Consider the following 16,732-nt stretch of genomic DNA (forward strand, 5'->3'; position numbering starts at 1 on the left):
CACAATTTCTTCGCTAAAGCTCTCATTTCATTGGTCCATTTCAGTGGTTAGTTTAGCTACCAATTTGTCCTACTTGACTGCTTGTTTTAGGCAATGCAGCTCAGGGTTCAATTACTTTTTGTCATGTTTAGATTCTGTTTTCCTTGTGTCTTCCTTGGTCTTGTTAAGTGTGATCCTGCCCTTCCTCGTGTGAACCAATCAGTGCCCTCAGCCACTTGTGTCTTGCCCCAGGTGTGTCTTGTTGTGTCGTTAGTGTCTGTGTCTTTAGTCTGCTGTCTCCCCTTTGTCTGTGTCGGTTTATTCTCTTTCCCCATGTCATGCTGCTCATTTTTTGCCTTGTTGTTTCCCCCGTGTTTTGTTTCTAGTTTTGGTTTATCTTTTAATTTGGAAGATAGCCTTTTGTTTGAATAGAAATTAAATCCCTCTTTTCGATTGAACCTCTGCCTCCTCGCCCTGTCTTCCCGCATTTGGGTCCCCAAGCTCCCCCATCCTGACACTTTTGCACCTACATGAATTGACCAAAAACTCTTTTTAATTTAGTTTTGTTTACACAATAGATTTAGAAAAAAGCAACAACAATGCATTGAAATGCTACACCTGTTATTTCATCTAAAATGTTATGGTTCAGATTGAACAACAAAATCAGGTTGAAACAATTGGAAATTGGAGATGTGTATATATATATATATATATATATATATATATATATATATATATATATATATATATATATATATATATATTCGATTTTTTTATATCCGTTTTTATTTTTACTTTTAGTCATTTATTTACATTTATTTATTTATTTTGAATTTTGGGAGTTTTGGTCCTTCATACTCAGGCACCGGTGTCTATGTACATGATGGTCAGGAAAATCCAGTTCATCCTTGCACTTGCACGAAAGTATTTTTCAACTCAACCACCTTTCCTGCCCTCGCCATGCAAAAGCACTCATCATTTGACTCAATGCCAGTGCAATCAACTTCGTCGCTGCGTTCCTTCTGTATTGATTGGCTTTTTCAAAAGCAATTAGCTTCTCAACTGTCTTCCGCATAAACCTTCACTGGATACCATTATCTCACCAGCTCATTTAGGCAGAGATTGTCAAATCTTTTGGCAGCCATTACACTTGTAAGTAATTCCCTGCTGTGTTTGTCATTTATCTATTTTAATTTATTTTTCTGTTTCAATTTATTCTATACTTGATGCAGCGCCATGTCAACCTCGTGATTAACAATGCATAGAAAAACCTTGTTCACTGTCATACTCCCACATACTCAATATGGATTGGAGATTGGATGCCGCTTGCCTCTTGAATAATTACTAACTACTTTCACATTATTATTATTATTATTATTATTATTAATATATATATATTTTTTATTATTATTATTATTATTATTAGGCACAGTAGGTAGGTAGGTAGTACTTGCTAACTCTCCCGGGCGAGAGACTCGTGAATTTCAACCCCATCTCCCACGTGGCTCCTGATTTGTCATTTCTCCTACTAATCTCCCAATTTTAAAGCAAAGTAAACAGTTTACATTGTGGGGAATATTTGACACATTGCCTGCCAACACGTTGTCAATGCGGAGAGAATGTCAACTTCAAAGTAAGCCTTACCTTACCACATAGGCGCAATGCCTTGGAACACTTATTTTGAAGTTATGATGACTTGTCTTGCAGCATGTGTGTCGGTCATTCATATTGCTGTCTCAAACTATTGCGACTACCAATGTCAACAACATAACTTTGTTCTGAAATCACGTTCAATCAGCAATTAAGGGGGCTAAAAAACAAAAATACTTAATTACGCTGATGTTGTATGGTGATTGTTGCCAGCGTTTAGGGCGGCTAACAGCGTTAGCGCACTAATAGTTCTAGCGGCTACAGCGAGAGCCATCGGATTACTTTTCAAAGGCAATTTAATCGACGGAAATGACTGCGCACTTTGATGTTGACGGCCAGACACAGTTGCTGATCCTACTGTTCACTTTAACAAACCAGGCTTACGCAAATGTGCTGCTGTAGTCGGCAAAATCGCAACTGTGGCAAATTTATTTTAACAAATAAAACAAAATAAAAAAATGGATTTTTAAAGCACTTTAAACCAACCATTGCTGCATACAATGTGCTGTATATGGAATAATAAAGGTGGTTAAAACAAAATAACACAAAATTAATTAATAAATATAAGTTGGTATAAGTAAGTAAAATTAATAAATTGTAGGGTACGTTATTATTAAATGAATAATTGTTAATTATTAAATTAATAATCAATTGACTCATTAATTGAAGGACACTCAAATGTAATATTTAAACTAGTTTTGAGACTCGCCTGAGGATTTTTTGGGGATCATTTTGTTAATTGATCATTTTATCGGGATAACAGATGAGAACCTCATTGAATCAGTCATTTAAATGAAGGTTGCACCCTTTAACAATTTTGTGAGCTCTTTGTTCAGGTTAGAGGTTAATATAAATTGATAAAACACACACAGTACACAAACAGGTTTTGATCTTGTGCGCTTTAATTTTTTTATCTATTTGGGGAAAACTTGGAACTTAAAAGAAGCAAAACTTTAACTACTGTGATAGGAAATAGAAATAAGACCTAAAATGGTAAAATAATCAAAGAAAAAAACAAACAAACAAGAAAAGAGAAACGGTCTTAAATGAGGTGATGAAACTTCCTAATCAGTCGAACATGTGACCCAACATTTAACCTAATTGCTTAACCCAATTGGAGGCACCAATTTGTACAATCTGGTTAATGTTTGCAAAGTTGCACTTACAGATGGTCTCAGTTTGGCCCAAGAAGCGGAAACGGGTTCCTGGATCGGAAGTTCGGCCCAGCCCGTTCATTGAAGAAGAGATGAAGAGAGAGAGTGTTCATCAGGATAAGCAGAGGAGCCTCACGGCCTGGGAGTCGACCTGCCAGCGGAAGAGGGGCCTTTTTGGTTTTGGCTCCAGAGCGCCTTTGTTGGCGACAATCCTCTTGAGGCAGGGACAAAAGCAGCGTGTTACGCTGGGCCTGTCGCTGAGCGGAGTGTGACCCAGAGCAAGAGAGCCAAAAGGGAAGGAGGAAAAGAGCAGTAGCAGGTGTGAGTCACGGGTCTTATACCGGTGTGGCCCCACCCCTGCTCCAGGGTTGCGGTCTCTGCGCCTCAGGTCTCAGAGAAGCTGGAAATTTACCATCAGGTTGCATTTGGATCCCATGTTAGACCAGATTCTAAGGTCAAAATTCAACAAATGCAAACAGGTACAGTTGGACACATCAAAGAAATGTTTCCTAGCTTTCAACTGTTAAACGTGCACACAAATGAATAGTTAAGTGGGAAATATGCTACACAAATGAAACATGTTCACGATACTTCATGTAGTCAAAATTTCATAAACGGCAAACACATAACATTTCATACTTCATTGTTCTGTTGCAAAATAAGACACTCAGTCAGGTTTCTAAAAAGTTGTGTGTCTGTGTGTCTGTGTGTCTGTGTGTCTGTGTGTCTGTGTGTCTGGGTCTGTGTCGGTGTGTGTCTGTGTGTGTCAGAGCTGGTGGGAGGGCAAAGAAATTAAGTTTCTTTGTCCCTGATGAGGTTGCAAAACTTACAACCGGCCGGTAATCGTTACAAAATTAATAACACAATAAGTTAGTAAATAAAGTAAATATCAATAAATGAATAACACAAAATACAACAGACACTGAATAAAACACTGAAACAATGGTGAGGCTCATGCTGAGTCAAAAGCCAAATAATAAAGATGTGTTTTAAGACGGGTTTTAAAAGTGGATCGAGTGGGCGGTTGCCTAATATTTAGGTCTTTCAAAATCTATGGGGAGAGATCTGTCTCAAATCTCACTAATGCTGTTGGAGAGGAAAATAATGTGTTACTAAGCACAATTTAAATTTAAGCTTAAAAAAGAAAATAAATGAAAACTAGTTGATCAGTATTAAGTAGAAATATATGTGTTTTTTTTGTCTTCTGTATCCATAATGGTTCTTTTACCAAGCAAAAATTGTTGTTTTTTTAATCTTCATCCAAATACCCGATTATTCAATAGAATTTTCAGTAGGATATCTGAATACAAAAATAGAGATAGCTGCAGCACACGATACGAGTTCCTACTGGTTATCGAGAATTTCATGAGTTTCCCAAACGCTCGGTCCATTTTGCGGCCAGTGGCGCATACCAAAGTTGGCAAGTATGTACTTGTTCACCTTGAACACTTGACCTTGGCAACTTAGTTTTTCTTTATGTCTTTTCAGAATGTTATGGTCTTGTTTTAACATTGATGTTCCATGGGTTTGCAGTTTACTATTTGATTGTACCTTTTAATATTCATCATTCATTATTAATATTCATTATTCTGTGCAAAGAAAACAGATTGCGATAGGTACCAATGCAGTGTGGGTTAAATATTATTGATTGCCATCACATTTAAATCACAGAAATTTCATCAATCTATTCTATGTATATGGCCACTTAACAATGAAGTTGACTTGAACTTGAAGACTGCAAATTATGGTCGACAGTGAACATCTGTTTTCCATTTAGTATGTTGACTTGAAGATGATGTCAACTCCATATGCATCCTGCTCTTGCACAGTATGCACAAGTCTATTGCACAACTTGCAAAATACCCCCACATCCCCCGATTTCAAGCATTGATTATTCAGTGTAGTAGGTGTGCCCCATGTGACGTTTATTAACCTGGGAGGAGTCATTCTACAAACACACATAGAGTGACATGCTCACACCGCCATTATAAGCAAGCCACCCAACTGAGGTCCACACTTGTCCAACAATTCCTGTTCCAGACCACCATGGCGCCATATGAAGTTCTGCTTGTTCTGCTTGTGAGTGCATGCACCGTCCAAGGTAAGCTGCCAGTCTGATTATTTAATTAATTGTCATAACTGATTTGCTAAGTAGGCATCTTTTGTAGTCACTTTTTGAAGTCACTAGTGCGTTCCTCTTTCACTGTCCTTGTTTAGAATTCTACGATGACGTACTAGGGCCACATATAAATATTTGTATTTTCTGAGGGGGTGTAATATTTCCAGAGAAAAAAACCTCACAAATTTATGAGAAATAAACTCACAGGTTTGTGACATTATAAAGTGGAAGATCTGCGAGAAAATAAACTAATTTACATTTACGAGAACTAAAATCAGAAACTTGTAAGACGAAGCATAGGTATAGCCTGGACGAGGTGTTGCTTTTGTCCAACAGTAGGTATATAACGTGAAGATTCATTGGTGGTTAATGGAACAATATTTCTAAAATGAAAAGGTAGAATGGAGACGGATTTCTAAACTTTACTCGTTACACATAGCAAGCTGCAGCGACAACACTTCCTGACCCCTTATCAGCTGACTAACACTAACCAATCAGAAGCTAGCAGATTTGAGGTAAATGCAAGTGAACGACTAAGAACAGCAGATTCAACACATCAATTTAGCGACTTGTACCCAAAGCTTCAAAGTGTGAATGCTTAATATGATATGGACAATCACTAAAACAATTAATATTTCTTTATTTGAAAACCCGACTGAAAAGTATTAGCACAAACATCCGGGTGTATTATATTGATTATTATTTATTGAGTTTATTTCTCGTAAATTTAAGATTTTTTTTTCTTGAAAATTCACCACTTTATAATGGCACAAATTTGCACGTTTATTTTTCGTATATTTGTGAGTTTTGTATCTCACAAATTTGCCACTTTATAATGTCACAAATCTGCGAGTTTTTCTTGTAAATTTGTGAATTTTATTTCCTCGCAAATTTGCCACTTTGTGAGTTGTTGTTTTTTTCTGGAATATTAACCCACCTCCCCTTCTAAAAAAATTCTATATTAATACGTGGCCCTAATACACCGTCGTAGGTGGCATTGAAGTTTTTGTAGTTTTTTTGCTTTTTAAAGTAAAAAAAAGAAACACACACAAAATGAATAAAAAGTAAGAATTAATAATAATGATTTAAAAACAATTATAGAAGAATAAACAAATGAATACTTTAAATAGTGGGCCCTGAATCTATCATTTTTGAAAGTTTACATTTTTGAATAGAATTATGGAAATGAATAAACTGTTCCATGATATTATAATGTTTTGGAAAGGATCTAATATCTTGTGGGAACATTTGAGGGAAGAAAAGAAATTTGCATTGTTTTAAACAAGCAGTGGACAAATATTTTTTTACTTTATTCATATAACACCTTTAAAAACACATTTACAAAGTGCTTTTGCTCAACATAACTGATCGCCAATAGAAAATAGTGATAATTTATACTGAAACTGAACATTTGTGTGTTTCGTAGTTTCCATTCAAGGGCCGAATGAATACAGACTGTTCAGAAAGCTGATGAAAGACTACATTAATCTGGAGAGGCCAGTCGTCAATGAGTCTCAGGTTCTCAATGTCAGAGTTGGCATCTACCTCATGCAGATCATGGATTTGGTGTGTAACTTTTATTTATTTTTTTGACATGAGGAGCCAACACTGCTTATACTGAAAACTGAAACTTTGCAAAAACCTTTAGAGGGTTATTGTGTGATTTTAAAAAAAAGTTGTGTAATTTTCTGTATAAAAGCTGAAATGTATGTTGAAGGAAAACATCGACTAAATCGTCAATTTAGTCAACTAAAATTGCTCTTTATTTCACCGACTAAAATTGGATTGAAAATTCATTTTATTCAAAACACTATAATTAAAAGTAAAAAAAAGTGTTGTTAAAATTAACACTGATGAAAATAGAGCCCAGCATATCAAATGACAGCCCAGCACAAAAATACCAATCTTAAACTCTGAAAGGTATATCGGAGCAAAACAACAACAAACAAAGTAAAATTCTTTTTTCTTTCTTTCTCTCAGGATGAGGTGAATCAGGTGTTGACAACCAGTGTTTGGTTGCAATTGGTAAGGTTTCCAAGGCCTAACATTTGCCATAAACGTGTTGATTTGGTGAAAGACGTCATTTTTGGGCAACATATAAACTCTCATATAGCATAAAGAGGAATGTAAAATGTCAAATATGTATCCATTTTTGTCTCATGGCAAATGTGTACAATACACAGTCCCACACAGGGTTGTACTAATTTTTATGTTTCGATGTGAATGTGATAATATTAATTCTGTATTCCACAGTCCTGGATTGACTATAAACTACAGTGGGACGCATCTAAGTATGATGGGATTGACTCTCTACAATTTTCTAATGATCGCCTTTGGAAGCCAGATGTTGTACTTTATAACAGGTACAGTCTAGTATTGACAGATCTGCTGCATGTGAAATGTAATACACATCATGACGAAAGTTATTGCTCCTATTGAAATTAAGACCATTTCATCCCAAGACCTTGGAGGTGTACTACGAACGATGAAATGACTTTGAAATCAAAGTGCAGGAAAGCAGAGCGAAAGTGGAGTGAAGTTCATTAGGACCTGTACAGAAAATGTCTCTGTAACTTTAACAAAGTTAAACACTTTTCTGAAGTCGTTAGTAATAACCTCACATGTACTCTGTTTGCCATGGTTGACAAGCACACAAATCTCCTAAACCAAACAGCGCCAGAACTCCACTCAACAGATAAAGGCAATGAACTTGCCTGCTACTTTAATGAAAATGTGCAATCCATCAGGTCAAACATGGTCACAAACCAGCAAAAGGACAAAACGATGCAGCACATAAAATCACCCAGGAACAATTCAATTACCATGACTAAGTTTGATTCAGTAGATCAAAATACTACAACAGATTTGGTTGAGCAGTTGAAACCTTCCACAAGCTGTCTTGACTCAATACCTTCTGGCTTTTTTTCAAAACGATTGTGAAATCTGTTCAAACTGATTTGCAGCAAATAATCAACTTCAATCAGATGAGCTCCAAAAAAAAGATTCATGGCGTTAGTAGGTAAGGCTTAAAATCAAGGGCTTTCTATGCATAAAAAAAATTGTTGCATGAACACGTTATAATCAATTGATAACTTATTTCAATAAGTTGGTCTTAATTAAAACAAAGAAAGCAGTCTTAACTTAATAATATATTGATTCTGAACAGACATTATTATCCTGAATTAACTCAGGAGTGTATTTAAGTTGGGGCTTCTTAAAAATCTCAGAACCATCCTTTAAAAGCTGAGTACAAGACGGACGGACGTGCCTGGACAGCAGGACAAACAATTTTTATTATTGATAAACATGAAGACGGGAAATTTGACTTTTGTAATGAGGTAGAATCAGTAACATTGGAATGTAAAATATATCAGAATGAGAGCACTTTAAACAGAGCCATAATAAATTCAAGAGTGGTGTTTTATAGCAGATGAAATGCAGCAGCGGTGTACAAACTTGGTCCTCGAGGGCCGGAGTCTTGCAGGCTTTGGATGTTTCTCTTCTGCAACACACCTGAAGCTCATCAGCAAGTTCTGCATAAGCCTGATAACGATCCTGTTCATTGGAAACAGCTGCGTCGGAGCAGGGAAACATCCTGCAGGATTTCGCCCCTTGAGGACTGAGTTTGGACGCCGATAGCTGATTTGAACTCAAAAGCATTGTAAGTGAAGACACGCTACATGGAGACTTTGCTGTCTGGCCATATATAAAAAAAACTCCAACAAATATTGAATTAATTAAAGGGATGAATTTTAACTCATTTTTATGAACTATCATGAAATCAGCCATATTTCTATATTAGTTTAAAAAAAAATCCACTTTTATGTTAACAAGAGTATGAAAATTTATATTTATTTATATAATATTTTATTGTACATTTTATTGTACATTTAGAACAGATATGAAATTTGCAATTAATTGTCAGCTAACTATTGAAGTCATGCGATTAATTACAGTTAAAGAATTTAATCGCCTGACATCCCTAGTTTGTACTAAAGTAATCTTGTGGGAGTTACACAGCGGCTGAGTTGAAATAACTTAAAAAGATGCATGCAAATTGTTACCTCAATTTTTCAAGTTGAGTCAACTTTTCAGTTTTTAGAGCGTAAACCCCTGAAAGTCAAGCTCATTTAAAAAAAAATAATAATAATTTTTTAAAAGAGAATGCTGGATGTCCAAATTCCAGTCAGGTTTCCGACCTCATCACAGTACAGAAACAGGTAAGGTATCGATGCTCGTCTTAATGGACCCCAGTGCAGCATTTGATACAATTGACCTACTGTTGAACAAGTAATTTGGGTGTGGTTAAATGGAACAGTCCTAAATTGGTTCAGGTCCAGTGACGATTGCTCTAAGACTGCAAGTCTCAGCTTCCCCTAAATGCCCCTCCCCCTGAATAAATATGCACTGCTGTGTGTACAATTCATGATGCGCTAGAATGCCTTAATCTTTTACAAATAACTGACACGACTTCCTTCTCATTTATCCCTGTGGTGCCACGGCACTTTTATTTGTTTTCACTGTCGGAACGCTGCTTCGTAGAGTTGTTTGTTCCACTGTGCGAAACGCGGACGGTCATTGGATAAATGCTGGGCTTTTTCTCGTCCATCAGACATGCAACGTCTCTGGGGCTTTAGATATTCGGCTATTGCGTTATTATTGGATGGTCTGTCTGATGCATCAACAATGAGCTTCCCCTCATTTGAATGATCTATTTTTAGTTAATATGGCATTAATGGAACAGTCTGTCCTCCATAATTGTAATGGCACCGCTCTTGTAAAAGTCAAATTGTTTGAAATAGTCGTCAGTACAGTGGTACCTCGGAGTTTGAACTTGATTTGTTCCTGCGAAGTGTTCAAAGTCCGAATTGTTCAACCTCCGAAACATTTTTTCCCATAAGAAATAATGTAAATGCAATTATTCCGTTCCCAAGTTCCAAAAACAGAAATGTTCTATTTTAATTTCTATTTATGTTTTTTTACATTTATACACTGTATAGTATTTAAACAATAAAAAATACCTTACCTTTTTTATTGTGGTGTGATGGCATCAGTGGATGATAAATGCTATGTTAATGCTAGCTTTAATTCAGTGCTGAGTTTGTGTATTTTACATTGGGCATATTGTTAGACTACTAAGCAGTCCTTGCGTGTGTTGTTTAACGTCAGGCAGGTTGTTGAACAGCTAAGGCGGGTCCTCGTGCCAGTATTTACAGAAGTAGTCACAGTAGTTACAACTGCGCGATAATCTCCTTCCTAATTCCACTGTGGTTCTTAGCACTGTATGTTTTTCTTTGCTGCCACTGGCACTGTTGTCTTTCTTTGGGGCCATGGCGAAGAAAATTGTCGTGGAAAAATCAAAATGCACTCGTGAGTATGGAGCACCTCCGGGAGTATTCACAATTTGACTGGAAATGAGCAGTGCATCGTCTCAACTACCGCAATGTGAGCATTCGGCATTGCTGGCAAACTCGGAAAATGAGTTCAAACGCCAAGGCCTTTTTTACTCCGATTTTTGGGTTGAAGTCCGAATTGTACGAGTTCCGAGACGTTCAAACTCCGAGGTTCAACTGTATATACTTTACCTACTATCAGTGACCCCATTTAAACCCAGAAGGCACAACAATTAAAAATATCATTCTGGAGAAGGTGACAAATAAATGACTAGGTCTTGGAAATATGATGATCCTCCTCAGTGATGTCAGTTTTTTTCAAGTATTTAATTAATAAACAACAATAGTGATATAAATGAAGCAGCAACCAGCATTAACGTACTTCTATGTCGTCCACAGCGCTTTAGAAAGATTTCATACCACCTACGATGCCAAAGTTTATGTTGCCTCCTCAGGCTCCTGTCTTTATCAACCTCAAGGTAAGGAAAATTTCAGGCTGCGTCTTTGCGCTCGGACAAAGTCTCTTTCAACTCATTCGCCTTTTCTTTTTGAGCATGAGGTCAGTTTTGAAGTGTTTGCATGTAGTAACAGAAGATAGACTACTGATCTGCTCTGCCCTCGCCATGCAAAAGCACTGTCCTGCTTTGCCTCATCATTTGAATCAATGCCAGTGCAATTAACTCACTTCACACACACAATTAACTTATGCATTTTCAAAAGCAAATAGCTTCTCAAGTCAAACCTTCACTGGATACCATTATCTCATCAAATCATCTATAATAGTCATTTAGTCGTAGATTGTCATTTTAAATATTTTGGCAGCCTTCACACTTGTATGTAATTACAAAGTAATTCACTGCTCTGTTTGTCATTTATCTTTCTATGTATTTTTCTATTTCAATTTATTCCATGCTTGATGCAACACCACGTTAACCTCAGAAAGACATTGTTGTTTTTAACTCATTCACTCCCAGCTATTTTCACTGAAGCCCCCTTTGCTCCCAGCTGTTTTACTGGACTTTGACTGATTTGCAAGGCCCACAGAATATTGTGTTCTATTGCTATAAAAACATGGAACCTACCAAAAGAAAGATTAGTCTCTCTTCTTTTATCGCAAAAAAAAAGGTATATTTCAATCTGCTTCCGTTTTGCAACAATTAGCATTAGAATATAGCTAAGTTTCATCATCATTCACAAATCTGTTTAAAACACTAGGGAATTTTTTTTTTTTTTGCAACATGGCCCCGGTTGATCTCTTATACTCTGCTGCCACCTGCTGGCCGTTCTTTGCAATAATTACCATTGCTTTAAGCGTCTTCTTCGGGTCAGTGTCTCACTGTAGCTGTAGAATTTACAAGAAACAATTGGCAAAAAAATAAACAATACAGTATGTCGTGGTAAAATCCATCCGTCCATTTTCTTAACCGCTTATGTTGTAATGTTGCCTGTTTATCAGAGAAATGCAATGTGAAGACGATGCAGACTGCCCTCGCACTAAAATATTGCTCACCAATTCGCTGAATTCTTATCCTTGCTCCGGTGACAATATAGGGTTCTCTATTTGCTTCCCCTCTAGAGAGTACCCGCCAAAATCTTTACAGTATTTACATGTAATCCACATGTTTACATGCCAAAACATAAGCCTGTTTTACATAGAGCCATTCCGATTAGAATGAATCAAAACAGCCAAACTGAAGGAAAATGCTCCATGAAATAAACACCTCAATTGGAATGAAAAGGCTGCATCTGAATGGAATTTCATTCGGAATCACAGGGGTGGTATACAGTACAGTATTCCTATTGTCAATCCGATTCCGAACGAGCATCATGTATACACTTCAATCTGAATGGCGAGGCTTGAGTGCGGCATGTGCATGCTCTGTCTTGATGTAAATGCATCATGATGTCGTCGTTTCCACCCACTAAAATGACGTTGTCTTCCCAAGAGCTGGTCTGCGAGGGGAAAATTTGTTTTAAAGTACTTTAAACTTTTTTTTTCAAGATGTTAACACACACCTACTGTGCTAAATGACGACTGAACTCCATCTTTATAAATCACGTGATCGATGTCCGTGTCACTGTCCATGTCCAAGTAAACAAGTGACCAGAGATCTTCATTCATAAATTCAATCAATCAGAATGAATAAAAAGTCTCCATGTAATCCCGGCTAGTTGTTGCTGTAAATTATTAATTATTAATTTAACCGCTATATATACAGCAAACTACTGTACTTTGCTTCTACCCATAATGCACTTTGTGTCACCCATAATGCATTGTCAAATAGTTAAATACCGTAAAATTTAAAAACAAGATAATTGTTCAATCCTCTTTCCCTGTCCAGTGAACTCTTAACAGTGGTAGAGAGACTGAACAGGCATGTCCTCTTTTCGTTGCTTTCGCACAAACTTTATTTTAGCTTTTTCCACCAAAGTACAGTGCGCTCAGGAGGAAGCTCCACCGCTCTCATTCACTCCCTGGACCAACACCGCCCCCCTTTGCCAAAATACGGCACTGCAACACTCTATCCCCCATAATGCTACTCTTTATGGGGCCAGGCTTGGCCTGTAACATAATGCTGTATTTTTTTTTTACTGTAGGTTTTACAGAATTTTGCTACAATGCTGCATCAAAGCTTTCTTTAAACTCTAGCATTAAAAAAAAATCTTTTTTTTGTGTATAAATACCTTTTGGGGATCATTCTTATACGTTTTTGGGTGCAAATGCGTTAAGTTTCTCATTTCAAGTTTGAATTAACTTTCTTTATCCTATTGCAGATGAATATATTTTGTCATTACTACATTTCCCCCCTTCTACATTTATTTCTCCGTCAGCAATCTTAAAGAGCACCTGCTATAGCGATCTCCGGTGGTTCCCTTTCGACAGCCAAAAATGTGACCTCAAGTTTGGCTCCAGGACTTATTCAGGCTTGTCTTTGGACTTAACAATGACAGAGGCACACCTCAGTGAATATGTTCCTAATGGAGAGTGGGACCTTGTTGGTAAGAATAATTTGATATTGTGTGTCACAAACAGAGATATACATAAAACAAAAAAATAATAATGGTTTGGGAGAGAGCAGAGGGGAAGACATGGAGCTCAGATTTGAATTTTGTGTGTAAGGTTAGTGTCAGTCAACAATGAAAAATTATCCAACTAGCTCACAATATGACCATATTTGTGCTCATGTGTGTGCTATGCAACCAATTTTACAAGAATAGACTCCGTTATATGTCATTTTGTGTCACAGGGGTCACAGGAAAGAAGAATAATCGGACTTATGAGTGCTTTCCAGAGCCCTATATCGATGTCACGTACACCATAGTGATGCGCAGACGGACTCTCTTCTACGTAGTCTGTCTGATCATCCCCTGTATCCTGATCTCCATTTTGGCCCTTCTTGTTTTCCTGCTGCCTGCTGACTCGGGGGAGAAGATATCACTGGGTACAGCAAATCGCTTTCATTTCATTCAAATTCTCAGCACATGAAAATTAATATTCCTCTGGAGTTTAAATTTGCATTATTAAACTTTTCTTCATTCAGATGGGAAATCGATCCTTATGAATATTAGTTGTATTTATCATACTATGCAGTGTAATGATTAAGTTGGTTACTTGCCCACATCGGGATCATGCCGGAGCTTTATTGACGCATGTTTGACCAATTTTGGAAATAAGCAAGAGATGATGCTCAGTATATTCGTCTAATAGTCGTAAAGATTCTACAAATTTTGTTTGTTGCTTTAGTGCTTTTTCTAAAAATACATATTACAAAAAAATTGAGAGCCTTATCAGACAACTATACTGCTTTAGTAATATTATGATGCAATTTTTATTTATTTGACCTGGAAGTTTTTGTGACTTAAAAAAGTAATTTCCATTACCAAGGCCAGCACCAAATGTCTGTTATAATTATTTGACTGACAAGCAATGTTTTGCAAGGCCAACCATAATAAAGCGCAGCTCCATTTTTGGATTCTGTGTATATAAAGTGAATATAGTTTTGTGTAACCTCTCTTCTATTTGTATCCTCACCAAATACTAAAATGTTCTTTGTGGTTAAAAGAGAATAAAACCCATCTTAAAAAAATAAATAAAAACATTATAACAGTTAAAGTGACTTAATTCAAATCAGATGCATTCTTCTGCATGTTTGTATGTAAGAAAAAAAAGGCTATATGCAGTTTTAGTTTTGAAGAACTAACTGCGATTTGGTATTTACTATTTTCAGGAATCACAGTCATGTTGTCCCTGATAGTTTTGATGTTGTTAGGTGCACAGATGATTCCCGCCACTTCAGACTCAGTGCCTCTAATAGGTAAGCTGGTGCGATGTTTGACAGAGTTTCAGTTCGTTTTTCTGGGGGTATTTAGACTGTGTTTGTATAATAATCGCATAGGACATTTGCCTGTTGTGTGTGCGTGTGTGTGTGTGTGTGTGTGTGTGTGCGCGTGTGGGGGTAATATTTAAAAAAGATATAGGAAGCACAATTTTACATAACATGGGATATGCTCCTGTTTTCCATGACCATGAACAGAAAAAGTTGTGACAGATGGCTGATTGAGCATTTTTTTTTATAATTCTTCTTACACTGTCTTCACCTTTCTAGCTCAGTACGTTGTCATCACAATGGCCATCGTTACACTCTCTGTGATTGTCACGGTTGTGGTCTTAAAATTTCACCATCATGACCCAAATGGAGATAAGATGCCAAAGTGGGTGAGTGTTCATTTCATTACGCTGTAGACCAGAATCCCATCAACATATTGTTTATTCTCATTTAGCAAAACTATTAACATTGTAATGTTATTTCTCTTTGTTCCATCCCAAAGATCCGCGTGGTCCTCTTTGATTGGTGTGGCTGGTTTCTGCACATGAAGCGTCCAAATGAGGACAAAACGCACAGCAATCCGAACAGCATGGACCTCAAAGCCAGAATGGAAAGCGTTGGACAGGCTGGTGAGGGTGAGGTTCTCCACTCCACGGCCGGCAGTGAACCAGAGCTCGTCAAGATCCTACATGAAGTGCGTTACATTGCCAAGTGTTTCCGTGACCAGCAGCATGGAGAGGCCACACACAGTGATTGGAAATTTGCTGCTGCTGTAATCGATCGTCTTTGTTTCGTGATTTTCTTGCTATTCATTATCCTGTGCACATTTATGGTTCTTAAGTCAGCACCAAACTGAGGTCACATTCTAGTGTCTATGAGACTTATATCAGCAAATATCAGGGCTGGGGGAGTTACTTTAAAAATGGATTCCGATATTTACGAGTTACCTACCTAAAAAAAAAAAATGTTGTTAGTGATGTAAACGAAATACCATAAAATTAAAGCATATTGTAACTTGATTACTTTTAATTACTTTTGGACTCCTTCATTACAAAAAATATATGTAAAAATTTTTTTTTATAATAATAAAAGTCTATACAGTGTTTGTTTATGTTTCTCTGGTCATTTCTGTATTATGGATGTTTAATATGCCTTTTTTTATGTGGGAGAAAGCCTTAGTACACCAAATTCAAACCCAAAGCATTAGAACTGTGAGGCAAACACTGCAGTTGTTTAGTTGGATGGATGGATGATTGGATGGATGGATGGATGGATGGATGGATGGATGGATGGATGGATGGATGGATGGATGGATGGATGGATGGATGGATGGATGATTAGTCTGCCGCACACTGACTAACACTGCCAAAGGGACACAAAGCAATTAAGTATCTCACATGTTGGACAAACTGGGAAAAAAAGTGCTTTGGTTTTGAGGCCTCCACATAATTAACGTGCATTTTTTTTTTCAATCACAGAATGTGCTACGATTGTCATGGAAGAAGTGCAAAGAAGAGGAAACAAGCATGACAAAGAAATAATGTTTATATTTTGAAAGGATTTCGGTAATCATCAGTGACCCATTCATTGACTATAGCCATGCATTACAGCAACGAAAACTTTGCGCTTTGCTTTCTAACCACATAGCCTATGTATGAAATTATAAATACAGATAAGTATTATGATTGTAAAATGCTAAACTCGTGTAATTTTGCCAAACACTCTTTAAATATTATTTGTAGTGCGCCTACTGCTGCTTTTAATGATGTCTGCCATGTGCAATTCATAACGGTTTATATTAGTGGTTTGACAGATTGTGATTTTAAAATGATAATTAAAAAATGGGAATACTGGCAGATTTATGGGGCGATGTATTGCATAATTCATCTGTTTTTGTGATACATATTTAATATGATCAGTGTCTTCACATAAATTAATGCATTAAATATTAATAACACTTTATTATATATTACATATTAAAAACTTGTTGTCTCAGAAGTGTCGATCAAATTGGTAGCCCTTCGCACTAATCAGTAGAAGTCTCACTTTCAAAAATTTTGGTGATGATTTAAATCAAGTCTTCTTGTGCTGTTAAATGTCACTGAAGTG

The 16,732-nt window shown here is 36.8% G+C and overlaps 1 protein-coding gene across 1 annotated transcript; it reads left to right on the forward strand.

Annotated features, from left to right (window-relative positions):
* The first annotated feature begins 4,829 nt into the window (after positions 1-4,829).
* On the forward strand, positions 4,830-15,726 carry LOC144050481 (neuronal acetylcholine receptor subunit alpha-7-like). Its single transcript, XM_077563783.1, has 10 exons — positions 4,830-4,884; positions 6,329-6,468; positions 6,883-6,927; positions 7,156-7,265; positions 10,695-10,774; positions 13,128-13,295; positions 13,544-13,738; positions 14,525-14,611; positions 14,903-15,012; positions 15,126-15,726. The coding sequence occupies exons 1-10, from the start codon at positions 4,830-4,832 to the stop codon at positions 15,477-15,479; spliced, it is 1,344 nt and encodes a 447-aa protein (XP_077419909.1). The 3' UTR covers positions 15,480-15,726.
* Positions 15,727-16,732: the final 1,006 nt, after the last annotated feature.

Source organism: Vanacampus margaritifer, chromosome 4 (assembly GCF_051991255.1).
Source record: "Vanacampus margaritifer isolate UIUO_Vmar chromosome 4, RoL_Vmar_1.0, whole genome shotgun sequence".
NCBI lineage: Eukaryota > Metazoa > Chordata > Actinopteri > Syngnathiformes > Syngnathidae > Vanacampus > Vanacampus margaritifer.